Source organism: Perna viridis, chromosome 7 (assembly GCF_037379345.1).
Source record: "Perna viridis isolate PV_CMFRI_1.1 ecotype Kerala chromosome 7, ASM3737934v1, whole genome shotgun sequence".
NCBI lineage: Eukaryota > Metazoa > Mollusca > Bivalvia > Mytilida > Mytilidae > Perna > Perna viridis.
Window position 1 is genome coordinate 5,900,604 of NC_142451.1, and position 26,972 is coordinate 5,927,575.

At 33.6% G+C, this 26,972-nt stretch overlaps 3 protein-coding genes across 19 annotated transcripts in view; 1 reads left to right on the forward strand and 2 right to left on the reverse strand.

Moving 5' to 3' along the window:
• Positions 1-1,414, reverse strand: part of LOC148611080 (uncharacterized) — a 48,137-nt gene extending 46,723 nt beyond the window's left edge. For all 9 annotated transcript variants that reach the window (XM_088591208.1, XM_088591207.1, XM_088591206.1 and 6 more), the window contains exon 1: positions 1,273-1,414. In XM_088591208.1, the coding sequence (XP_088447334.1) occupies positions 1,273-1,298 (26 nt within the window). In that variant the 5' untranslated portion in view covers positions 1,299-1,414. The remainder of the gene's footprint in view (positions 1-1,272) is intronic.
• LOC148611081 (uncharacterized protein C1orf53-like) lies at positions 1,385-17,356 on the forward strand. 6 transcript variants are annotated; one of them, XR_015924050.1, is made up of 5 exons: positions 1,387-1,541; positions 6,632-6,891; positions 7,824-7,925; positions 10,514-10,637; positions 16,623-17,356. XR_015924050.1 is itself a non-coding variant. In XM_088591221.1 (5 exons), the coding sequence occupies exons 3-5, from the start codon at positions 6,637-6,639 to the stop codon at positions 10,580-10,582; spliced, it is 426 nt and encodes a 141-aa protein (XP_088447347.1). In that variant the 5' UTR covers positions 1,482-1,541; positions 1,641-1,764; positions 6,632-6,636; the 3' UTR covers positions 10,583-11,678. The 6 variants fall into 6 exon arrangements, 5 of the variants coding, with proteins under 5 accessions (XP_088447348.1, XP_088447345.1, XP_088447349.1 ...); XM_088591221.1 differs by lacking the exon at positions 16,623-17,356 and adding an exon at positions 1,641-1,764 and having other exon boundaries at positions 1,482-1,541; positions 10,514-11,678; XM_088591222.1 differs by lacking the exon at positions 16,623-17,356 and having other exon boundaries at positions 1,385-1,541; positions 9,708-11,678.
• Positions 17,357-20,561: 3,205 nt separating this feature from the next.
• LOC148611082 (uncharacterized) overlaps positions 20,562-26,972 on the reverse strand; it is a 46,715-nt gene continuing 40,304 nt past the window's right edge. For all 4 annotated transcript variants that reach the window (XM_088591215.1, XM_088591216.1, XM_088591218.1 and 1 more), the window contains exons 11-17: positions 26,664-26,741; positions 25,463-25,512; positions 25,058-25,164; positions 24,287-24,380; positions 23,737-23,820; positions 22,832-22,900; positions 20,562-20,850 (exon numbers count right to left, since the gene is read on the reverse strand). In XM_088591215.1, the coding sequence (XP_088447341.1) occupies positions 20,806-20,850; positions 22,832-22,900; positions 23,737-23,820; positions 24,287-24,380; positions 25,058-25,164; positions 25,463-25,512; positions 26,664-26,741 (527 nt within the window). In that variant the 3' untranslated portion in view covers positions 20,562-20,805. The remainder of the gene's footprint in view (positions 20,851-22,831; positions 22,901-23,736; positions 23,821-24,286; positions 24,381-25,057; positions 25,165-25,462; positions 25,513-26,663; positions 26,742-26,972) is intronic.

A 26,972-nucleotide genomic window follows, 5' to 3' on the forward strand; every position in this document is an offset into this window, starting at 1 on the left:
TGGAAAAATCAACAATCAGTCAGTTTTCACAAAATTTGTTTGGTAGAATATAAATAAAATCATAAACCTCCAAGCATCACTTTGTTTTGGACAAGCAAATCAGTTTTCAAACTAGCAAAAGATTTTGTATACTAGTCATTGGACCACATGTAGTTACTCTAAAGTTTTGGTGCAGACTGGTATTATGCCTAAGTAAATTATTTGACAAAGATTGAAGTCTTACTTATATTTATATTATTCAATTTCATTGGAACTAAGTAAATGAAACATCAAGTATTTTAGGAGAAGTATACATTGTATGTTAGTGGAAAAAGGGAAACGATCAAAAAGACAACAACTCTGTGCTTTTACCAGTCTGCCTTCAATTGACAAATGCAGACCACAAAATACACAATAAGACATGACTAAACTCAATTCAAAAGAGGTCTAAGTACAAACTGTTCAATGCAAAAAAATATGGCGCATAAAAACAAGTTCAACAATAAACACTTGACTACTTAAGTTAAGACTCACTTGTTATCATGTTAAGAACTGGTACTTACTGCTAGGCTTGAATTAAGTTAACTACTTGGCTAGCAGTATGTACCAGTTCTTACCATGATAGCAACATAATCTTCTGTTAGCTCCAATAGAATAGCAAAAGTTACCAAATCTATATTAGTGCAGCTACATGCAATGCGTGCCCTAATGTTCAATCAGTTCATGTTATATTGAGATATATTCCAGATATATGAAGGTACATGTACATGTACTGGTCAAGGCGTGGTTCTTGCTAGCAAGTCATTCCCGCCAACCAATTTCTCATCCTCTCCTGTCAAACAAGTTCATGCCTAAATTTAGGAAAAACACCTAACACAATGAAGGGACAGAAATTAAAATTTACTAGTAGTGGCTACCTGGGCCCATTCATTTTAAAAAATGGTAGCCCAGATCAAAAGTTACAGGCCCAGGTATCTTGCATGAAGCCTTGTCATGTACTTTAGATTTTTACAGTGTGTCAGGCTTGAGTGCTAGAGAAACAAAAGCCAATGAGTGTAGTGTATGTACATTGTAAATAATTAAATTCTGTTACGATTCTATGAGACTGGAAATTTACCAGGCAAACAAATTAAATATACCAAGCCATATTTGGTTATGTTTTCATCACAAAACATACCATAATACAGAATAAAGCAAAAAATTCCCTGTATCTGAAAAGTTTGATAGCAATCTGCATATTGAACTATCAACATTGGACCACTGAACGCGATAAAAAATACATTAAACAACTACCTTAATCTTGATCCCATTGTTCTCATTCAACGATCAAGTCATTGTGGATTCTGTATTCACATATTTACGGGTAGGAAATCATTTCCATCACGCTAAACAGGATCAAAATTCTTCCAAAACTAGACGGGAAGTTGTGGGCAGTCCACCATAATCCGTTATTCGGAATCCTCGAGCGTTAACCTATCGACTGAAGGTGAATCAAGAGATCAAGGTCAAGGAACTGAATATGACAGTTCTCTGGATCATTTATCGTTAACGAGGCAGATTTTGTAAATATTGTTCAGTTTATCGTCCCTTCCTGATTTTGTTTTACAGTATTTCGTACGTTAACCTGTTGTTTTTGTTTGATGTCTAATATTTGCTTTCAGGCGAATGTAACGCCATTTATTCGACAGTTTTGTCATGTGCTTGCTTGAGTCGTTGAGAGTTTCAACTTATAAAAGTACAGATCTACCTTAAAACCCAGGGGGAGATATAACTTAAGTTCAATTGGTAGGTACAGATGTGCGACCCATATCAGTCTACTTTTCAATATGGGGTAGGCATTGCCTAAATCAGCGAGCACAGTGAGCTTTACCATACATGTACCATCTGTTTGTTTGTTTGTTTGTTGGGGTTTAACGTCCGAGCAGCAATATTTCAGCTATATTCAGACAATGAACATGAAATGGATGATAAAATGAACATGAAATGAAAGAAAAGGATGGGTCACAAGGATAATAGGGTCGACAAATTTTGATTGCCACTGGAAAAAGGGGGGATGGGTAAGGTCGGGCAATTTAGCCTCCTGTGGCGGAGCGCAAAGGTTCCTACTCCTATCGAATATCACAGCAGGGTTCTTTAACGTGGGAGGAACGTGGCATCTTTCCCAACACGGTGCACCACTATGGTTTGCGGTCAGGTTTTCCGTATTATAGCCTAACAACCCCAGCATGTAACACGCCAGGGGTACCCCATTCCACCACCTGGGGCACACATCCCAGTTGCTCTGAGGGCATAGCGCCTAGCTGCCGGCTAGGTTTCTGAGCACTATTTAGTCGCCTTATATGACAAGCTTAGCGCTGCTGCAGGCCTATTCTTTTAACACCCGGACCTGCACAGGGCCATGTACCATCTGTACGAGACACATAAAAATAATAAAGGGCATAACAAAGAGGTGGGGGTAGGCCCAGATGAAAATTTTTGCTTCGTATGTATTTTTATTTATATTTAAGTAGCAGGCAAAATCAATGTTAAATAATGGGGGAGTTTTTTTTCTCAAAAATTCCAAGCCCATACCCTTGTTCCCCGCGCTGTCAAAATGGTCTATTACTTTATAGCACTTTGCAATACTTTACATTATATTATCCCTTAAGGGAATCTCTAGCAACAGTTTTGGCCTGTCAGATCAATCTGTACAGATACTGGAAATATTACAGTTCTCCATGGATGGTGGGAATATTTTACAAATATTTTGTGACATATACAAAATTCAGACGACAGCTGCAAATTCAAAACAAAACTATCAGATAAGATGAATTTATTTTTACTGAAACGTAATCTTAACCTACATGTATATTTTTTTTATTTGTTTGATTGAAGGAGTAATTAAGGGAACCAAGGTTTTAGCGGTAATCAAAAGAATGTAATCCAGGGACAAAGACCAGACATGGAAAACAGACATACACAACAAAACATCTATATAGAATGATGAATTTGCTCTGTAAGGACAGTCACTTTTTGTTACTTCTGGGACATGTTTTTTTCATTAGGATTTTGGGGAACCTGAAGGGAAATTTAGAAAGTACGTGTAACAATCATAGAGCTCACACCGCTTCATGATGCTCTTTGTAATTAATGTTATGAAGGAGTAATCAAGGGAACCAAGGTTATAGCGGTAATCAAAAGAATGTAATCCAGGGACAAAGACCAGACATGGAAAACAGACAAACACAACAAAGAACATGCAGTAACTAAAATCATACATACAAAGTAACAAAAGCAATTGAGCACCTCTGACTCCACTAAAAACTGGGAGCATGGACCAGGTGCACCGGTAGGGTAAGCGTCCTCTGCTTTTCTAGAAACACCCGCCGAGTTGCTCATGAAAAGGTAAGTCCAGGGTAGACAAACGAGGAAAGGAAAACTATGACCCGTTGAATAAATCAGTTTTCATGGTGCAGATGGATACACCATAACAATCCACAAGTGCATGATGACAACCATAAAACTGCTGTAGTGATGACTTCAATCTTGTAGCAGCATAACCCTGTTACAGAAGCCTATTTGTTAGAGTTCTAGTGGATACAAAAAGTCTTTGTAGTTTTGGCAAGCTCTGGCATAACCTATGAGTTGTGATATGAACACTCCATACGCAGGTCCTGAAGGGATGTTGTCACAGATGAAAGGAAAGTTGACAATTCTGAATGAAAAGTCATCACGTTTGTCGTAAAGTTTGGTCAATAGTTTTCCTTTACCATCGATTTCTAACTGTAGGTCAAGATAAGAGGCTGACTTCACAGTGTCTGTAGTATCCTTTATCTCAAGACGTCAAGTTCTTTTGGGTAGATGTGATGTATCAAATCCCCGAAATTAGGATTGTTTAAAGATAATATGTCATCTATATAGCGGAAACTAAGATTGAAGGATCTAGCCAAACGATATTCTTTCGTTCTGATCAGATCAGCTATAAAGTCAGCCTCATAAGAGTGAAGGAATAGGTCAGCAAGGTAAAGGAGCACAATTTGTTCTCATTGGAATGCCGACCATTTGTTGAAAAACACGTCCACCACACTGGTCAAATATGTTGTCGATTAAAAATTCCAGCATTTTGTAAACATCTTCCTCTGTATATTTGGAAGATGATTTGGAATTATTACTTACAAAGTATGAGGAATCTCTACCAAGAACTATATATTTGTATCTAGGTTTACCATCTTTTTTGGAAAAACAACAATGTATAATGTTTTTAAGTTGGGATTTTAACTGAGTATGGGGAATGGAAGTATACAGAGTTGAAAAATCATAGGTTTTAATGCTATTATATTCAGATTATAGTCTTGAACTAATTTTTTCCAAAAGATCTTTCGAATTTTTCAGGATCCACATTGAATTAATACCACTACGGGAGTAACAAGTGTTGTGGTAGGACTGCAAATCCTCTTTGAGAGTTGTGAGTATAGAAGTTAAAAGTTTTGAAAGAGGTTTGGTGGTACATTTTGCAGATCCAGCTATGAAACGTTGTTTGTATGGATTCTTGTGGAGTTTAGGATGAAAAGAGTAGGCTTTCTAGTTGCAGTATATGTGATAGGGATTAACATTTACATAAAGGCTATATACACAATGTATTTACACATGGTTATTGATTTGACATCACATGATTATATTTAAATCATCCTTACAATTATCAAAGTAAATAAAGATTAATACTAGATTTATTCATAGGAAGTGATCCAATAATGTTGTCTTCAGATACAATGTCATATGTATCCCCCCTCCCCCTTGTGTTAAAACTAGACAGAAGTTTATAAAGGGTGATTAATGCATTTCTTAATACCAAATATTTTTTATTGCAAATCCTCCTGTAGGCTCCCTAGAAGTGTATTAGGAAATCCTTTAGTAGGCCTCATGGAGACTATTCAAAAATAAAAGTGCAGATAAAAGTTGCCCACTGGGGATATTTTCACCTAGATCTTTTTTTATGTTCTACAACAGAAACAGTACAGGAAAACTTCCCGCCATAATTTTTACACTACATGTATAACCAATCAAAAAATATAAAGTAATAACAAAAAGTAATACAATAAGTAGCAGATCCAAGGACATGAACATAAGAGTTGTTTTTAGGACCTAACAAATGTATTTATGTATGTGTGTGTGTAAATTTGCCAGCGGCACAATTTTTAATATGTACAAGTTAAAAGTTTAAACAAATGTAATAAAATAGACAACATAACACTAATTAAACCATATGTTGATAAAATCATGTTAAGAATCTACATGTACAAGAACAACAATTGATTAATATATGTATATATGTATGCTAGGTATGTTCCTCTTCTGTCAGGGTTATCTCATCCAAATGTCAAAATAAAGTACTAGATAAGATAGAACGTTTAGCACAATGTGTCACCGGACATATTGCTTTGAGCACAGCTTACTAGTTCCCTTTAATTACCAGATAGAGAAATGTTAAAGATGACCTGTGAAAGTGAAATACAAATGGTTTAGTTAGTGACTATATACAAACCATGACAACTGCTACAATAAAGCCATCAGCTAAACATGCTCAAGAGCATGGAACTCGGTGTCTGTGCAAAAAATGACTGACACTATTTATGTCCAAACCAATACCATTAAATGTTCAGCCATTCAATACTGTAGAAAGCCAGAAAATCTTATAAAAAGATTATGAGAAAATCATCGACAATTCAGGTGAACACACTCTTATCTTCACTCTTGATTTTACTTTTTGTTGGTGCATCTACAGAACATTATATAGCAATTCAAAAGGGGAAAATTATTTATTGCAAAATCTTTCTGTTTCAGAATGATCTTTTTTGCTGTCAATTCAGCCATTAAGACATTCCATGTTGGCATTTTGAATTTGGACAAGAATCAGATAGACCCTTATACACTTAAATTTGTTTGACATCTGTAAAAACTAATAACATTATTTGTTTCATTAATTTCCACTTTAACTGTGGATTTGTAAATAGGACATTGTTAAAGGGTAGAAACAATGCTTCATATAGTTGTTCTAGTAACCCAAATGGAAATCAATAAAGGTTTTGGCAATAAAATTTGAGTTGCACTGTTACATATCAGTCCTGAAATTGTAATTAGGGAAACAAATAATACCTACTTTAATATTTTTAGGCCCAATGTAGATACTGAAAGCTACTGGTATTTTTTAAGTAATGGTGTTATTTTTGAGACAGTTCTGTTTGGTGAAAATAAACTTTTTTCAAATTTTTCTTCATAGAAGATTTCATGTATTTTGACTGCAAAAGTAAAACAAATAGAGAAACCATGAAAAAAAGATGTCACAAGAAATTTACCAGTTTACAGTATACTAATATGGAGACTTCTCTGTATGATTATATAAAAATATCTACCTTTGTAAAACAGGAAAATCATGGCAAAAATGATAAATCTCTGGCTGTCTGTGTTAGGAAATTTTTAAGTTTAATGAATCATATGTATGTTATAATGCTGATCAAAAGAACAGATGTAAAATTCATTCAAGACACCAGCCTAGCGGATATATATATATTAACATTTTTTAACATTATAGGTTCATTTGCATATTCATTTTACTGTCATAAAAACGACCATTACTTGACATTTTAACCTGTAACTTTTGGTTTTATATTTTTAGAAAGTATGACACTGTTTGTTGGAATCATTCCTATTATTTCTGGTTACTGGAAACCAATCATGACATCATTGAACAGACAGTTCACCTGCACATGCTTATGTGTCAATCAGCTCAGAATGTATAGTGATGCAGGTGTAAAACCAGAAAAGACTTCTTCAGAAAGTGATGTGGATACTTTAGCTTGGGAAGCTTTGGTGGATTATGATAAACTTTCACAAGATGACCTGAAGATACATCAACGACATTTTCAAGCAGTGAAAGTATGCCTAATTGTCATAAAATCCAGCAAACAAAGCTTGGGGAGTAATAGAAATTATGTGTCTGTCCTTATTACTTGTTAGTACAACTCTAAACCACTCTAGGTATTTTGATGAAATTTTACAGAAAGATTGGGCATCATATGTACTTAAATATAAATGTTTATTAAGGATTTAATTTACTGTTGGAGGTCTCCAAAGGAAGATAATCCAACTTTTCATGTTACATGCTATAAGCACAACTCCTTCAAGAGGGACATACAACCATTCAACAGATTTTGATAAACTTTTACAGAAAGGCCAGGCATCATATATAGATGAGCATGAAATAACACAATAATTGTGAGAGGACTCTAAAGGGGGATAATTAAACTAAAGAGTTCTACAATTAACTTCTAACTCAATTTGAAGGGGATACTCACTCAGTACCATACTGTCCTTGTGAACTTGCTTAGTTTTACTAGTATATAATTCTGTCACTGACAATTTTTTTTTTAATTTTGAGCTATATTTTAGTATATACCAATAGCCTTTTGTATTTTAACCAGAGTGAAAATATATGTATTGATATGTTAAAAATTGATGATGAATTATCTGCGGATTGATATTTTGTCCCTCTTAAGCAAAGTAAAAAACTTTAGGGGATTGGAACATTGTTTATCTTATAGTGGAGGTACTCATAAGTGACTAGAGGGAAGGTAGATTTGTCATAAGGGGCAGTAGAAATTTGGTAGAAGAGGTAGGTTTATCTTCAGGAGGGTTAAGTACTACTACATATTGTAAAATAACTTGGGACAGAAATTATATACAATGACCATAGAGTAAAGTTATTATAGATTAGGCTAAATTTTCCATGAATAATGATTTTAGGGAGTCAAGATGTCATACAACACTGTCAATATAGATATGAAAAATCATTCTTTTAATTTTAACAGAATAAGAAATTGATGTACACAGACCCAAGAACTGGTTATATGGTTATGACGAGACTATCTCATCTTGACAGAGGAGAGTGCTGTGGAAATGCATGTAGACATGTAAGTTAACACATGTACAAATGTCCAACTAGAAGTCAAACTTCCAATAGTTGGGACAAATTTTTACATAAAATTCAAACTTGATACAGATTATAATTCAGATTGATATTCAGTGATTGACAACATACTGTCCAGAATGGAACTGGTTAAGAACTTTCCAATTTTCATAAGAAATAAATGATTAATACAAGTTGAAGAAAACTTATTTTTAGACCCCATTTAGACCCATAATACCTTAAGTGTAAAAGCCTAAACTTTTAATCTATCAAAATATTCCTTTTGGGGTATTTAACCTAGATGTGCAATTTCATAGAGATCCACACACTTTCTCACATGATATTTGCCTGAATATCAGAAATGTCTTTGATTTTTGGTCCTGTTGGTTTCTTCTTCTTTCATGGATACAGTAAATCCTCCAAAACTAATCTAAATCTGACTATGGTAGTATGGACTCCTCAAGTCTTGTGATACAGTATTATAGAAAGCCATATATATATAGTTAAGTTTTAAAATGCTTGTATCTGGTCCCATATGCAAGTCATAATCTCCTAAACCAACCTCAGTCTGAAATTATGTGGTATGGAACTTTGTGCTATCATATCATACAGATTTATACACATATTTTAAGTTATGTAGTTAAATCTTATGCGAAGCTTGTTTTTGGTTCCTAATTCAAGAATTAATACATGTACCACCCTTTTTAGCTCACCTGTCCTGAGGCCATGTGAGCTATTGCCATCACTTGGCATCCGTCGTCATCATCGTCCATTGTCATTAACAATTTTTTGAAACTCCTCTCCTCTGATACTGTTTGACCAACTGGAACCAAAATTTGGGTATTCTACATAGAATTGATGTTGGGATTTTTTATTCTTCGAAAAACATGGCAGCCGTTACTATAAATAGAAATAAATGTGGTATCCAGCATAGAACTAATGTATGGAATTTGATCTGTGGAAAAACATGGCGGCTGTTACTAAAAATAGTTTGTAAGGGTGTGTTAGTAGTTTATTGCATACATCTCCAAAACTGTTAGGTTTAGCCAAACTCTTTCAATTGCTGAAATAATCCTTACTATAAGGCCTTCAAAAGTCTTTAAGAGATCAAAGTTGTCAGAGTTATTGCCCTTTAAAGGTGAAAAATGATTTTTTTTTTTTAGTTTGCAGTCAATATCTTGAAAACTATAATAGATAGAAAGAAACTTTCAGTTGCTGAAATGATCCTTACATTAAGTCCTACCAAAGACTTCTTGAGTCAAAATTGATGGACAACTTCTTGTTAAATTTATTGCCTTTGTAAGGCAAAATTCAACCAGGTGAGCAATTCAGGTTCCTTGGAGCCTCTTGTTTGTTTTCTATCCTTATAATATGACCTATGAAAGTGTTCCTTGAGTAAAAATTGTCGGACAGAGTTAATGCCCATGAAAGACAAAAAAAATAACAAGATGCGCAATTCAGGCTCCTGGGAGCGTCTTGTTTAAGGTTTTGAAACTTGATGTTAAAGTAAGATCCACCAACTAACTTTCATGGTATGGTACAAAAACCTTAGTTACCTGACATCATAACAGTGCCATACCATTGTGAGGCCACAATTTTTTTTACAGTCATATAAAGATTAATTGATAAAATATGGTTGTTGAACATCCTATGGCAGATATTTTGTGCATTATGATAAAGGTAACAGACATTTTTATGTGTGGAGCAACTCAGATAAATATTTTTGATTCCAAGCCAGCCAATCATTACCAGTAATCCATTTTCTGTATGCTTCATATTTTGGCAGGTATGCAGTGACATACAAATTTTAAAGTCTTTGGTGTGACTTTGTCAAGAATTGAACCCACACTCAAGGTTACCACAAGACAGCCAAGGCAGTGTAAATCAAATGGAATGAGAAAAATTGAAAGTCTTCAGTCAAAACTGGAAATAAAAGCTATAGATGCTTAAAAGATCATTATTTACATGTATTCAAAATAATCTGACTGTTCTGCACACATTATGTTTTGTACTGATTGATTGTTGGGGTTTAATGTCTGAGCAGCAATACTTCAGCTATATTCAGGCATCGAACATGAAATGGTTTTGTACTGATTGATTGATTGTTGGGGTTTAATGCCTGAGCAGCAATACTTCAGCTATATTCAGGCATCGAACATGAAATGGTTTTGTACTGAAGAGGATGTTCAAATTGCCTCTAAGTCACTGGCTTAAATAATTTAACAAATAGGGTATTCAAGATGTAGGAAAATGTTTATAAGGGTAACAGCTATTGAGAAAGCAGTAATTGCATGGTTTGTAATGGAGAAACTTGCATATTATGATAACCTAACATTTTTTTGTGCTCAGGTTCACTATTCCCTGAAATGAATAGCAACCTTTTGACATTTTATATTTGGATGTATCCTTTTGTTAGCTATGCTTGCAGTAATTTGTTCCTAAATGTACATGTAGTTGACATGTCTGAAGTAATACATTTTATATTTTTACATTTGTATCTTTTTTTTTTTGGTAAAATAACTACATGTTCATGTATTAAAATTTGTTTTAGGTTATTTTAAAATGTTCATGCAATTTTTGTTTTTATTTCAGTGCCCATATGGACAGAAAAATGTTCCAGATGAATTAAAGAAGACATTTAATTCTGCATTTTATGTATGACAACTCCATTATCCAGAGACAATAATGATGACTTCATGGCAGCTTCTTTTGAATTGTATGATAGTTTTCATAAGTGGTCTTTCTCTTAGATTGCCAAATGATATTATAAATTTTGTTGAGTAATTTTTTATAGCCCATTTTTTCCAACTTCAGTGAAACTTCTCTAAACCAGAACCTCTTTTGTAACTGGTTGGGTGTTAATTGGTGTGTACACACATCAGGCAATCCAGTCATTTAATAGTGCAATCTTTTAATGTGATTTGTACCTAAAGCAAAACAATAAAGAGGTGAAATTATTAAACTTTGTTGACTTTTAGTTTACCATCAATAGCCCTTTGATCTTTTATACACATTCTTTCAAAACCTGAACTTTTTTTTGTAAAATCGAACCATTTACAAATGATGCAAGCTTAGAAATGTAATAAAAGGCCCTAAGTTTTGAATTGGCATTTAACATGCCTCGATCAGCAAACTGACAACTTGTAGGGTTATAGAACACATAGAGGAAGACATCTCTTAGAATGCATTGCTATTCTTCCCAAAACCGGCCACCCCTATGTACCAGCAATTCGTCTTGTCCCAGCAGTCGCCAGTTTGGAGAAGTTTCACTGTATAGTCTATTCCTTAAAGCCTGTGTCACTAAATTTCTTTTTACTTTAATAATACCCCCATTCCAAAGGAGAAGGGGTTTACTGTTTTACTCTTGTCCATGTTTCTGTGTTTTCTTAACACTTTTTCCATCAGTTTTTTCAGGAACTACTCTTCACAGTTGCTTGAAATTCTAACACATTCTTCCCGTAGGTATGCCATATAAAATGAGATTCATTTTTGGAAAAAATTCAAGAACAACTTCCTGTTTAATAAAGACTTCTTAGTGTTTTTCTTTCCTTTAGGATCAAAATACCTTATGTCACCAGTTCATGTCTGAAACTACCACACTGTTTCTAAACACTACACAAATGTATACCGGTAGTCCAAATATGATTCCTTTTATATCATTTAATACATATTTTATTACCTGTTAATATGTTTCTTGTTTCTGGCAATTATTCAGCTCAATAATGTTCTATTATTTAGCAAATAAAGTTGAGATCTTGTCTTCAAGTGAAATGAGGATTTGAGGGACTCTTCTTTGGACTTGTAAAATGTTTAAATAAGTTTGCCTTTAGATAATTAAGTTCTTGCAGTAATGTGTCAAGACCCATTAAATGTGCTAAGGATGTTCCATTTAACACAATTTTAACACAATTGTTAGTCAAATTCTCATTAATATTTCATGATTAATAAACAGGAAGTGAAGAGCAGTGATTTTAACCAAGTAAAATTGGTAGGAAAACTCAAATTGATAAGAAGTGTAAAGTTTTGAAAATCCCTTTATTGATCAAAGAAATTATTTTCATCAGCTGAAATTGGTTCTGTTTGAGAATAATTATGGTGTAAGATAACACTCTTTTGAAATAGTTTTTAATGTGACTGCAAAGTAACTTGGACAGGTTTAAAAAATTGGGGAAAATGTAAAACGGAATAATCTGTAAATATGTGAAGTTGGGTACTGTTTTGAATTTAAACATATTTTATTGTCAAAGACAATTGGATTAGACACAAGTTGTACAACTTATCCATGCCTTCTCCTAATATATACATTTGAATGATACATACTTATGACATTTACAATAAATAGTATTATTTACGAAGTTACTATAGAGACAAACAAATATGTAGTGACCCATAAACATAGATGCATGCACTGGGGATTAAGCACGAATACAATTAGACAGGGATATCGAAAAATATTTACTCAAATTGATTGTATTATGTTTAAATAAGTTATAAGTTGAATTTTTCAAGACACACATGCATCAGTGTTGCAGTGGAACATGATAAAAATAAACATAAGTAGTGTTCACGATATACCCTACGAGCTGAATGTAACGACATTATATTACTCACGTAAAAACCGCCTAGTAGCTTCAATGAACGTTTGAACATAACTAAAAATCAATGAGTTAAACTCGTAACTCAAATTATCGTCTCCAAAAAGCAGAGTGTTGAGACAAATATTTGTTCCTAGACCAGACAAATTTTGAAAAAGCATGTTTTGCTGCACAGTAAAATTTGGACAGACGAGAAAAAAATGTTCTGCGTCTTCTGTCAAAGCTCCACAAGAACAGCTTTTATCAAAAATAATATGTGCTCTAAATAAGTCGTTTTTCAAGCACTAAACTTATTTCTAACTCGTGCATGAGTCAAATTCATGAATCGTTTACCAATGAGGTCAAACGGTGGTGGCCTATTAATAGCATTGTTATTACGATATTTTAATTTTAAACGTAATTTAAATATATCAGAAGAAGGTGATTCTCGTAAGGAGATATCCAAATTGTTCCATAGGCTCAATGTAGCTGGCAAAAATGACTTGATACAATGAAAGTCTAGTTGGAGGGACGCTATAATTTCGGTTATTGCGTAAGTTATACAATGATATCACAGATACTAATTGGGGCAAGTAAATCTGATAAATATTCAGGACAATGTCCATTAATCATATTATACAACAAAAGAAGCTCCTTTTGTTCTCTTCTATCTTTTAATGTTTCCCAACCAGTCTCTCGATAAAGTGAATCTCTACTAGCATATGATGTTAAACCCGTAACTATTCTGGCTTCTTCAAGTTGGATTTTCTCAATTCTATCTGAATTGACTAATTCACAGTTATCCCAAGCTTCGCTAGAGTATTCTAGAATCGGTCTTATGAATGTAAAGTAGATCCTCTCGAGGAATTCTCGATCCAGCTTAAATTTCAATTTACGTAATACATTGAGTTAGCTTAGAAGTTTTCTCAATTAGAATATCTATATAATTTGTCCATTTGCAATCAGAGCTAAATACCAAGCCGAGATGTTTATGTGATTCGACTGGTTGTATGATAGAATTATCAAATGTAAAAACAATATTAGTAGCTCTGTTGCAAGTACTAAATACCATAATGTCAGTTTTATTAGGATTTAGGTTAGGCAGCCATTCACTAGACCAAATAGAAATATTTTCTAAGTCCATATTAATCATATTGACAAGTGTCTCCTCATCATTGGCTACATGACCAATAGAAGTGTCATCTGCAAATAATCTACAAAGCCCAATCATACTATCGGATATGTCATTGACATATACAAGAAAAAGAAAAGGTCCTAATACAGATCCTTGTGGTACACCAGCATACAATGAGCCTATGGTTGATTTTCCATCCATGAGAACAACCCTTTGTCTTCTAGATTCTAAATAACTATAAAGCCACTTTAATAAATTACCCTTGATACCATATCGTTCTAATTTAAAAATCAATCCCTTAATCCAAACACGGTCAAAAGCCTTGCTAACATCGCAAAACGTAATGCAAGTTTTTTAACCAGAATCTAAAGACACCAAAATTTCATGATAAAGTTCAATCAATTGATGTACTGTAGATAAACCAGGTAAGAATCCCGACTGAAATTTATAGATAAGATTATTGAAAAATAAATGGTTAAAAACAGGTTTATAAACTATCTTTTCTAAAATTTTACTTGTGCAACTCAACAAAGCAACTGGTCTATAATTTGATACCTTTGATTTGTCTCCCTTTTTATACAGGGCAATAACATGTGCCAATTTCCAATATGATGGAAACGTATGAAATCTTAATGATTTGTTGAAGAGCATGCATAGGGGTCTTGCTATTTCATTTTTAACAGCAATAAGCATTCTGTTGCTTATAGAATCTGGGGCAAGTGCTTTGTTAGGATTTAAATTTGATAACACGTTAATAACATCTTGTTCAAAAATTACAATATCAGAGATGACCTCTCTTCCCCTGTCATCAAAATCAGGAAGATTTTTATCTCTGTTTTCAATATCTGTAACAGAACAAAAATATTGGTTCAATATATTACATTTGTCTGAATTGTCAAAAACAAGTTTCGAGTTATCGTTAGGATCTCGGAGTGGTGGTATATTGTTGATTGGATTATCACCCTTCAACAACATTTTAATAGTCTTCCAATATAATTTACTATTGGAAGTTTTTAAATCTGACAATGTCTCGTTAATACTCAGATAAAACTGTTCAACTGCGTGTTTTTTTATATTGTTTACCTTGTTACGTTGCGCCTTGTACTTTAGTTGATTACTTGGCGTCTTATGTTTTAAATAACGTTTTCGTAATCGATCTCTAATTCTGATCGCACGTCTGAGGTTTGAGTTGAACCAAACTTTATCGTTTTCTCTAATCATGACCTTTTGTGATGGTATACAGTCAGTACATAGTTGCAAAAATGTGTCCGTAAATAACTGACATGCTATATCTACATTAGGTTGCCTTTCAATTAAGTTAAACCAATCAGTATCAGCGACCTTTCTACGTAAGAGCTCATAATTTGCTCCTTTATAGTTCCACATTTGCTTCATATGGGTCTTCTTACTGTCATGCCCAGAATCAATAGTAATGTAAGTGCCATCATGATCACTTATTCGGCGATCAATCTGGACAGTACCACAATCAATTACTGGTATGCTGTCTGTTACTAAAATAGGGTCTAACAGAGACTCAGTATTACCGAAAAAGTTTCTAGGTTTAACAATAATATTTGAAAGCCCATTTACTGTAATAATATCTCTAACTACAGTTGGTAAATTAATCAAGAAATTTTTATTCAAGTCTCCAAGTACAATAACATTCGTGCACTCGTCAAGAGCTGCCTTAGTTGACTGATCAAATAGACACCAAAAGTTTGGATCAGGGTGTCTTTCTGATCTATAGACTATATTTATTAGAGTGACCATTCGTTTAGTTTTCAACTCAAACCACATCGATTCTAAATTAGGAAGTTCAAGGTCAACACGCCATTGAAAGTCTAAGTGATTTTTAAAATATACAAGTCCACCACCCGCATAATTCCTATCTTTTCTAATCGGATTATCAAATCTGGGAATAAGAATGTCATCTGAACTGACGGAAATATCTAAATGTGATTCAGTAAAGAAAACTATGTCATGCTCATCAACAAAATGAACAATATCGGTTATTTTATTACGCAAACTCCTAATGTTATGATGAAAAATAGATATGGAGTTACTATTCTAAGACTCGTTACTGTTAAGACTATGACTGAGGGGACCAGGATTTTCATGTATATCGCCTGACAATAATATAAAAAATATAAGCATGAGCACATAATAGATATTCACATAATACATGGAAGTTATGTTCTTAGTATGTAACCATAATCGCATAACTAAATTAAACAATAAATTATACATTGAAAAGTTAAAATAGCGAAAACATTTTCTACATAATGGACGAGTCTTCATGTAGAAGATACCTATGGCTGCCCAATAAGTTATATTTATAGCATAGTATTCCGAGTTAGACAAATAAACTTTCGAACGCGCAACGTGAGAAGTTTATTTGGCTAACGAGGAAGGCGTTGCTATAAATGATTTGTAACATGAATGACACGCCCATGACAACGTTTGGCGGGAAAATCTAATAACCCGCACAGTAGGCAGTATGGCAGACGCATTCTCTCTACCAGATTGGCTTGACATTGAAAATGTAGAAAGCGATGATTTGGTTCTCTCTCAGGTGTGTATTTTTTAATTGAATTAGACTGATTTACGCTAATTGTCTTTTTGAAGGCTTTTAAACACAACTATTCGGGGCATGGACCCCTTTTTTGGCCCAAATGTAAAAAAAATCTAATTATTTTTCCATATTTACAATTTTCTACAATATGTAGGCATATAACAAGTCTCAAAACTCCATAACCAGTCGATTACAATACCTTTTCTACTATCCACACGATCCGCAAGTGAAAAGATTTTATTGTTTTACCTTGGGACCCAAAAAGGGGGGGGGGTCCATGCCCAAAATACCTGTGCTTTTGATCGGAAATCGGTAAAATTTTTCTCCGATGTGATGTCATTTATATGCCCTATATTGGCCCTTAATTTTTGGAAATATATATATTTCATTTTTTTAAAACGATTGTTTACTGTTTTGCAGGTTCTTCAAGATGTCGAGGAAGATATATCATTAGCAGATGCGTCGGCAACAATAGAGGAGAATATTAGAATATTAGATTGTCGCAAATTCATCAAAATATTGAACCATTTTATGACATGAGTGTTTCGCAAGCTGTGGATTATTACCACTTGGGCACGTTTGGGCTTGAAAATTCGAGCGTGTTGGCCATCCCACCGATAAAACGTCAACGGACCACACCAGAAATCCTTAAAGACGTTACAAATACTAAAGGGGTAGTTCAATTTTCAAATTGCAACTTCAACTTTCACTAACTTTTAGCTCTGTATTTGAGCAAAATTTCATTTCGATACATTATGTTCAACTTGGGGGTTGTTTTTTTTTTTGCTAATATGTTTCAAAAGTAAAGAAATGCGTATTTTTTCGGTTCTATCTTTAAATTAACGAGTAGACATTATATTTTTTGTTCTCTGTCTGGCAAAGAAATTCTGCAGAGATTTAAAGATTTGTATTTTATTATATGAAACCTAATAAAATTGACATTTGTATGTGTGCTTTTTTGTAGGCGTAATCTTTTCCCAAAGAGGCGGAGCTTACCCATGCAATATTGGTTTTAGTGTTTTGGTTATTTCATGGCTGTTTCCTCATTGCATTATATAGGCCCATGTGACCTTTCATGCAATATTATTTGGTTGCTTCAATTTAGAGCATACATTTTGGTACATGCTTGTCGTCTCTATGTTATTCCATAAAAAGATCAAAGGAAAAAAGAAGATTCATGTTACAAGATTCTAAGCTATCCATTATCTAACAAGGTGAAGTGCGAGAATCTCGCACATACACAACACATGAAAGGAAATAAATACGGAACAGCCAAATTAAAATGTACAAACGGCTCGATGGTATGTTGCATAAATTGTAAAAGGATAAAGTGCAAAAACAAAAAATAGAGACAAGAAAAAACGTTCCGAAATGAATGAGAAATCAAAAACCAAAACGTCAACTTATTTTGTTGACAGTCTGGGGGGTTAATTGTAACGGTTATATAAGTTTAGAAGTCAAGGTTAATTGTCAAAGTTTCAAAATGAAGTGAAATATTGTCAAACCGGTTTGCTTGGTTAGACATAATAGTTGGATGACCTGACTATAGAGGTCAATTTTACGATACTACAACCTTAATGTAAAGTGTATACAACCATAGATCAGAATTAAATGGACATGAGATATAATTGCGTTATTCTCATTTTTTAGTACAAGAATTAAAGTCATGATAATGAAATGATTGTTAGAAATCTTCTAAATCGAGGACATCCCGGTCATTGCGAATCTTCTCAATTATCCCACGTTCAGTTCGTTTGTACAAAATTGTTCCATCATGGATCCAGAAAGTGTGGATTTTATCACCGTTTCGTAAATCGTTCAGTTTTTAAGAATTCCATAACGTTTTTTGGTCAGATTTTCTGTTATGAAGATTTTGTTGACATTATTTATCAGAAGCCGCTTGCTGAAAAAAACCATTGCACGTTTTCTGTAGCTGATAAATCGAACAATAATGGAACATTTGCCATCTTTTATCTGCCCAATGGGATGCGTTCTTCCGATGTCATTGATAGTGATGTTTTCTACCTTCAGGTCTTTTTTGATGATGTCTAGAACTAGTTTATCAGAGTCGACGGGTTGTACGATATTGCCTTCTGGTATAGGCACATTGTTGAAGCGAAGAGATGTCCGTCGCCAGTATTGCTCTTGCTCTTCTATTCGATTTTCAAGATCTTTCATTTTACGTAGCTCAGTGTTCAAATCTCTGATATCTGAAGCTTGGGCTTTAATAAGATGTTCTTGCTTTTGGATAATTTCCGTATATTGTGATAGTTTTTCATTAACTTTTTTTTTGTTATTTTTGTTTCTAGTGATTCTATCACCTTTTTTACAATGCTGGGAATGAGCAAGTCAATAACATCAGGACTGTACAGAACAGAGACGACAATGTCTGATATTTGAATGGCGGTGAAATCAGATCTAACCATGTTTGAAACGGAATTTTGTTCCATTACGGATGTGTCAGAAAACGCAGTGTCATCTTGCCGTGCTTTTATTTGGCGCTCAGTATGTCTCAAGTTAGGTGACAAATCATATGGGCTATCAGGTTGGTTTCTCTTGATACCAGTTGTAACAGGGCCAGGAGTATTTGGAGAAAGTTCAGTTTTATTTTCGTTTATGGCTGACATGTTTGTTTACCTTTGTGAGTTGTTTTTACTATCCAACACAATTTTCCGATAATACAGAATAAATCTTTCGGTTTGGTCACAAATTTCTGCTTCGATAAGTCTATAAATAAAAAACTAATAATAAACTATATTAAATGTTCATCTAAACTTTTAATTTGGTTTACTACATGTGGAACACGAACTAATCCCCTTTTCTGTCGAGCCTTACAGGACCACTACATGTCTGCCGACATGTTTTTAATCAATCCTTAATGTGATTGCAAATTAACTTGGACAGGTTTAAAAAATTGGGAAAAATGTAAAATGGAATAATCTGTAAATATGTGAAGTTGGGTACTGTTTAACTATCGGACTTACTTTTTATGAGCAACTCTGCGGGTGTTTCTAGAAAAGCAGAGGACGCTTACCCTACCAGTGCACCTGGTCCATGCTCCCAGTTTTTAGTGGAGTCCCAGTTGCTCATTTACTTTTGTTACTTTGTATGTATGGTTTTAGTTACTTTATGTTCTTTGTTGTGTATGTCTGTTTTCCATGTCGGGTCTTTGTCCCTGGATTACATTCTTTTGATTACCACTATAACCTTGGTTCCCTTGATTACTCTTACATATTAGGAAAACACTTCTAAATAATATGGGAAATACAATTGTTAATTATAGTTTTATTTTACATCATGCAATCTTAAAGATTTTGTTCATACTACAATTTTCGCAAGAATCAAAAACCCTTAGTGCTAACATCACTTTGATTTCCTCATATTTTGGAAGTTGCACTTTCTCAGTAACTACTCATCACAGCTGCTTGAAATTTTGATAATTCTTCCTGTAGGTATGCAATATGGTGGAATTCATTTTTTGGAAAATTTGTCAACTTCTTATTCACCTAGGACTTTATTTTTTTACTTTACAATTTTGCAAGATGAAATTCTTGTCACACTTTTCTCAGCAACTGCTGATCACTGCAGCTCAAAAAATTTGACAACTCTCTGTTTACCAAAGACTTTGTTTAATTTTTTCTCTAATATTGTCATTGAAAGCAGGGGTATCACTAGTGAGCAATTGCTCACATATTTCTTTTTTCTTTTCTTTTCTCTATCATGATTCTTATTTTCATTGATTTCACAAATAAGATTGCTACACCTAACCCAACTGCTGTACAAATTTGAAGTTGTCAAATATACTAACCAAATAAATTCTGAAGACCAATGGGTGGCCTTGGGTTGACATCCCAATGGGGTTGTTTTGACTTCTGCACCATACCTATTCTTGTTATATTTGTTAAAGAAAAAATGAAGATGTTGTTAAACATACACAGCCAAATGTGCCATGTATGATAATCATATGGTGCTTGATTCATATGACTATCATGATTCTCATGTTAACTTAGGCTTGGAAACATATGATAATCTTGTGTCTGTGACAAACATGATTCTCATGCGTGGCACTTCCTGCTGTGTACTCCCAACAAATCAAGCCAATTTTCAGCATATGAACTACATGTATATGGCATTAACTCAACAAATCTTATCAAATAAAAATAATAGCAATAATCTAAAACAAAAATTATGGTATATAACACCAACTCAATTGAAGCCCAAAATGTGTTATTAAAGGCAGACTTCCATATTTTCATAGCTGTCAATTCTGTTTAGACTATTTTGAAACATCAGCACTTAATATCAAAATTTCACTTAAATTTTCAGAGTGTCTTAAAAATAACTCTCGCAGCATCGGAATCTGACTTGAGATTTTTATTGCTTACACATTCAATTCATTTCAATTCATAAAGCTGTCATGAGAGTCAAGACCAACAAACAGCTTCTTTTTGTCTCTGTTCCATATCATGGCAGCAAAAATCATTACGTTAAATTCAGATGTCACTTCTATAAACAAGATGATCATTGAAGATTGACCATGTTGTAGTAACTCATTAATGATTTGTATGATACATTAGTTCTTCTTGTGGTGAAAATCTTTTCTCTAGCTATCCTCAAATATCTTCAGTCTTGGTAGGCTATATGTTTCCTGTTTAATAAAAAAATCACATGTTATCAAATTAGCAGATACTTAAAAAGCTGAAAAAAAATCAAACTATTAACCATAAAAGTTTTTATTGGTCCATAGCAGAAACAATCTTGGAATTGGAAGTCAATTATCCCCCCTTTTCGATTTTTGAGTGTAACCTAAAATTGAAAATCATAACTTCACAGACCTTTTAATTTTATCTACTTTAACCAGCATTTTAAATCCAGACCTTCATGTTAATTTTTGTTTTGAATACTTTTTTCAAGGTAGATTAAGGATATTCTATGAATTTTTCATGACTTCCTGGCATATACAGAAGGATCATGCATGTCAAAAATTCACCAACTTCAATTTTATATATAATTCAAAACAGTTACAGATTTTATACTAATCTTACGTTGGGAGTTGATATCAGACAGCACCCAAAATAGCTTACAGCATATGCCACAACTATATAAAGCCACCCAACAAATTTGAAATCAATCCATCCATTGGGAGCTGAGACATGCAGTCTTGGTCCCACTCCTTGAGAGGTGGTGTAATAACAAGTCTTGGTCCCACTCCTTGAGAGGTAGGTGGTTTAATAACAAGTCTTGGTCCCAATCATTGAGAGGTGGTTTAATAACAAGTCCTGGTCCCACTTCTTGAGAGGTGGGTGGTTTAATAACAAGTCTTGGTCCCACTCTATGAGAAGTGGTTTAATAACAAGTCTTGATCCCACTCCTTGAGAGGTGTTGTAATAACAGGTCTTGGTCCCACTCCTTGAGAGGTGGTTTAATAACAAATCTTGGTCCCATTCCTTGAGAGGTGTTGTAATAACAAGTCTTGGTCCCACTCCTTGATTGATAAGTGGTTTAATAACAAGTTTTGGTCCCACTCCTTGAGAGGTAGGTGGTGTAATAACAAGTCTTGGTCCCACTCCTTGATTGATAGGTGGTTTAATAACAAGTCTTGGTCCCACTCCTTGAGAGGTGGTGTAATAACAAGTCCTGGTCCCACTAATTGAGAGGTGGTTTAATAACAAGTTTTGGTCCCACTCCTTGAGTGGTAGGTGGTGTAATAACAAGTCTTGGTCCCACTCCTTGAGAGGTGGTGTAATAACAAGTCTTGGTCCCACTCCTTGAGTGATAGGTGGTTTAATAACAAGTCTTGGTCCCACTAATTGAGAGGTGTTGTAATAATAAGTCTTGGTCCCACTCCTTGAGAGGTGGTGTAATAACAAGTTTTGGTCCCACTCCTTGAGAGGTAGTTTAATAACAAGTTTTGGTCCCACTCCTTGAGAGGTAGGTGGTGTAATAACAAGTCTTGGTCCCACTCCTTGAGAGGTGGTTAATAACAAGTCTTGGTCCCACTCCTTGAGAGGTGGTGTAATAACAAGTCTTGGTCCCACTCCTTGAGAGGTGGTGTAATAACAAGTTTTGGTCCCACTCCTTGAGAGGTAGGTGGTGTAATAACAAGTCTTGGTCCCACTCCTTGAGAGGTGGTTAATAACAAGTCTTGGTCCCACTCCTTGAGAGGTGGTGTAATAACAAGTCTTGGTCCCACTCCTTGAGAGGTGGTGTAATAACAAGTCTTGGTACCACTCCTCAAGAGGTGGTTTAATAACAAGTCTTAGTCTGTTATTCAGTTGTTGCAATTTTTAAGACTAACAAAATTTAGATTGTGTATATAATTGACCATTTGCAAGAGTTATCTTTCTTTATTTGGGGGTGAAAGTTTGTTTTCTAAAAAAGTGTAGATACATGTATGTATACAGAAAGGACTACATTTAAGTAAAAATACAGCATATGAAGACTGAAAAAAAAACAGTATAATCTGCGGGTTTTTTTCTGCTCTATAAATAAATATAACAAGAATGGATATGGATGAATAAGTCAAAGAGACAGCAATCTCACCAGGATTAAAAATGTCAGCTTAACACTACTATTAGATGTGTCTGAATTTTATATTAATTATATACTAAAACTGTTATAATTCTTACCTTTTCTACATTTCCATATTCTGTTAAGGTTGCAATTAGTCTAGTCACATCTAAAGCTTCTGTATAAGTCTGAAAGTGAAATATATTAGTCATTAATTTTTAATTTTTTTTAATCTTTTGGGGAAAAAAAGACTTTGAAAAAAAAATGGTATTTTTTGTATTTGCAAACTACTTTTCAGCAGTTTTTTTAAGAATCTTTTAAACAAAATATAAAAATTATCATTCTTGAACTTCATATCTTGAAAAAAACGGAGGCATGGTAATAATATAAGTTGCTAAATCTGGATTAATCTATATGATATGAAAACTCTTAAGTTATCGATACTAATTAATTTAATTAATGCTATAATATCTACTAGCTCAACATTTTATTGATATTTTGGCCATTGGCATTTGTATAGAGTAATGCTCTTTTTCTGTTGTTAATTTCCATAAGAAATTTGAAATACCAATACTTATTTTGAGGTTCCTGAAAGTTACGTTTTATTAGCCTTTTTCTATGTTTATTTGGGGAATAATAGGTAAGAAATTTAACATCTTCTTTAGTAACTAGTTGAAGGTATAAGTGAAGTTTTTGCTCGATAGATGGAAAGAATTTCTGTATTTTAAGTGAATACTTTTCCATGTAAGTTAAAAATATTCATTACATGTCTGAATTTCATTTTTTTTGTGAAAAAATCTATAAACAAATTTGAAATTTTAAAGATGAACCTGGAACAGTTTGATTTGGAAATTCAATTAGGAACAAGACTGTCCTTATAGATTAGATATATATCTTGTTTATTTAAGTTCCATTGAAGGATGTTGATGGTAAAGTGTTTGTTTAGATCTCGCAGAATGACATGGATTGGAGTTACAACACTGTTAGGGAGAGGATAAATACACCTATCTCTGTGTTGACATACCATAAACACTGGAAGTTTTCCTTTAAAATGTCTGATCATCAACCTTCGACTTATATAGTCACTCACCAGGGAAACAGAAGCCACCTAAAATAGGACAAAAAACCTTTAAATAGAATTGATAAACACATCATAAACATAACATTAAATTAACAGATTTCTACAAACAGAGAAAATGTAATTATTCTTTGCAAAGCAGGTAAAAACTGTATATCTATTGTCTAGACAGGTTTAAAGTATTAAGCCTAAGAGAACCAACAACCATTTGAAGATTTCTAGAAAATTTACTGTAAATGCAATCATTCATACAATGTAAGAATTGAAGGATTGCCAATTTGCTCAACTCTTTCTATAGAGCAACTTGCTCTTTTAGTAAGTCAAAATATCGCAAGGTTTGGACTATATATAGAGATAGATATTGTCCAATTTTCGAGGCAAGTTGCTTAGCAACCATTGTCAAAATTATTTTTATTTAATACTTAATAACATTGTGTAGGATAAACTAGAAGTTTCCAGCCATTATTATTAAGATACTAAGTATTTACACACTTACTTTGATAAACTGTTGTATTGATCTTGCCCACATTTGTAGTTCCATTCTCATTTCCTCCGATCGATGTAAGGATGGAGCTGACACTGTCACTAACCTAGAAAGAGTAATCAAGATCCTAGCCAAAATAAAAAAAAAGTAAAAAGATGTTCACATCAACTACTGGTATCAAAAAATCAATCCAACAAAATGAGTCAATGATACATGAGTGAGTATTGAGTAAAGTCTAAAGGATACTGTCCACTTAACAAGAAAAAAAAATTGGGAAGATGATTCAATTTCCTGCAAGTGTCGCAATACATTGAAACCACTTTTAACTAAACCACTTTTCGACTAAAAAAAAGCTCAGTTTAGATAGGTGTTTGAAGGACATGGTTCAAAATGTACTGAATTAGATATCAATGATGTATCAGAATATGACTAGTAAAGACAAGTTTCTAGTTAATTCAGGGTTTAGCTTAGACAGATGTTTGTATTACACATGTTTAAGACAGATGTTTGTATTACACGTGTTTAAGACAGATGTTTGTATTACACATGTTCAAGACAGATGTGTGTATTACACATGTTCAAAACAAATTGCTATAGATATTAAGGGACTTAATAACATGTCTGGTAGAGATACCAGTAGGTATCTGCTATATTCTGGGTTCACATCAGACAGGTTCACTGAATATGTTCAAGCATTTTGTTCCTGCTTGATTTTTTATAAATGGACATCGTTTAAATTTTAAGAATTTAACTTTAACTTGTATGGTTCTTAAATTTATTTACCTGCATGGTACATCAAACTGTTTATAAAGTTCCCATAACTTATTTTTCTCAGACTGAAGCATTTTATAACATGAATCAGAATCCCTGCATAGAGACATCATATTCACCTGTAAATAAAATTGTATTTTACTAATAAAGTCTAGACATTTTTATTTACAACAACATAAGCGTTTTAGATTGGACCCCTCTCTTTCTATGTTTTAGATCGGACCCTTCTCTTTCTATAAATGTCTGAATCCATCCATAGTCTATTGTTATAATTAATTTTCAACAAAAAAAGGATGAAATAAGAAGAGAAACATTGTAATATTTATTTCACACCAAATCTTTATACCATTACATAATCATCATTATCTGTAAAGAAAACATTTCTCCACATGTGAAAAAAAAATATGAAAAGCTTACTTTTACAGACTGAGTAGCACCAAACAATCCTGGAAGATCCTTCTCCGATACTGAAAACAAAATTGAGATTGTATATGATTCCAATGTTCTGATTGATAATTATATTTCTCAGCTGAGTAGAGTAAGAATGGATGAATGTACCCTTGTTAATGTAAATGGTATAGAAGACTTCATATGAGAAAGAACTATTTACAGATTATCATTAATCACTGTCACTCCTTCCCTCTGCCAACTTATTTGGGAAAAAAATCACATGAAGACGATCATCCAGTTCTAGTAAAACACGGAGAGAAATAAGCAAAATTTTCTCCTTAATTACGCTCACTTCTCCCACTTGTCTTTGACAGGGAGAAGATTTGTTAAGCTCACTTCTCCTATTTGTCTTTGACAGGGAGAAGATTTTGTTGCACTCACTTCTCCTATTTGTCTTTGACAGGGAGAAGATTTGGTTACGCTCTCTTCTCCCACTTGTCTTTGACAGGGAGAAGATTTTGTTACGCTCACTTCTCCCACTTGTCTTTGACAGGGAGAAGATTTGGTTACGCTCACTTCTCCCACTTGTCTTTGACAGGGAGAAGATTTGGTTACGCTCACTTCTCCTATTTGTCTTTGACAGGGAGAAGATTTTGTTATGCTCACTTCTCCCACTTGTCTTTGACAGGGAGAAGATTTGGTTACGCTCTCTTCTCCCACTTGTCTTTGACAGGGAGAAGATTTTGTTACGCCCACTTCTCCTACTTGTCTTTGACAGTTAGAAGATTTTGTTATGCTCTCTTCTCCCACTTGTCTTTGACAATAAGAAGATTTTGTTACGCCCACTTCTCCCATTTGTCTTTGACAGGGAGAAGATTTTGTTACACCCACTTCTCCAATTTGTCTTAGACAGGGAGAAGATTTTGTAATAGATTATACATTGTTACTTTTCAAACAGAATTTACTCGAACTTCTCCTTATCATCATGTCTAGATTAATCCCTTGTGACACAATATTTGTTTTGATATAATGGCTTCTACAATTCTCACTACATTTTTATATTGTACCTCTGAATACAGTATAAAATGTTTGATGAGAAGAAACATTTGATTGTTAATGATTTGATATAAAAACTTTAATTCTCAAAAAAAAAACTATACAAACATAAAAACAGAAACAGGGCTAGTTCAGACACAGATACAAAACATGTAGTTCAATAAGTGTATACCTGGTTTATAACTTCTTCCACAAGTGAAAAATTGTAATGAATTTTCTGGTAAGTTCAGTCTAGACTTAGTGACATGAGCTGAAATTATAAACCATAAAAAGCAAATAATGTAAACAGCATGTTATAAACAATTTTTTTATTTTTTTCACATACAGTGGTTTCGTTAATTTTCATGGTTTGAAAATACAAAATTTCATTGAGTACATAAATTTGTGGTCAATAGGTTAATGAAATAAAAGGAATTGACAGATATATCCAAATGAATAAGATATATTGTCTTAAATGTAAATTCATTTACTAAAATAAATG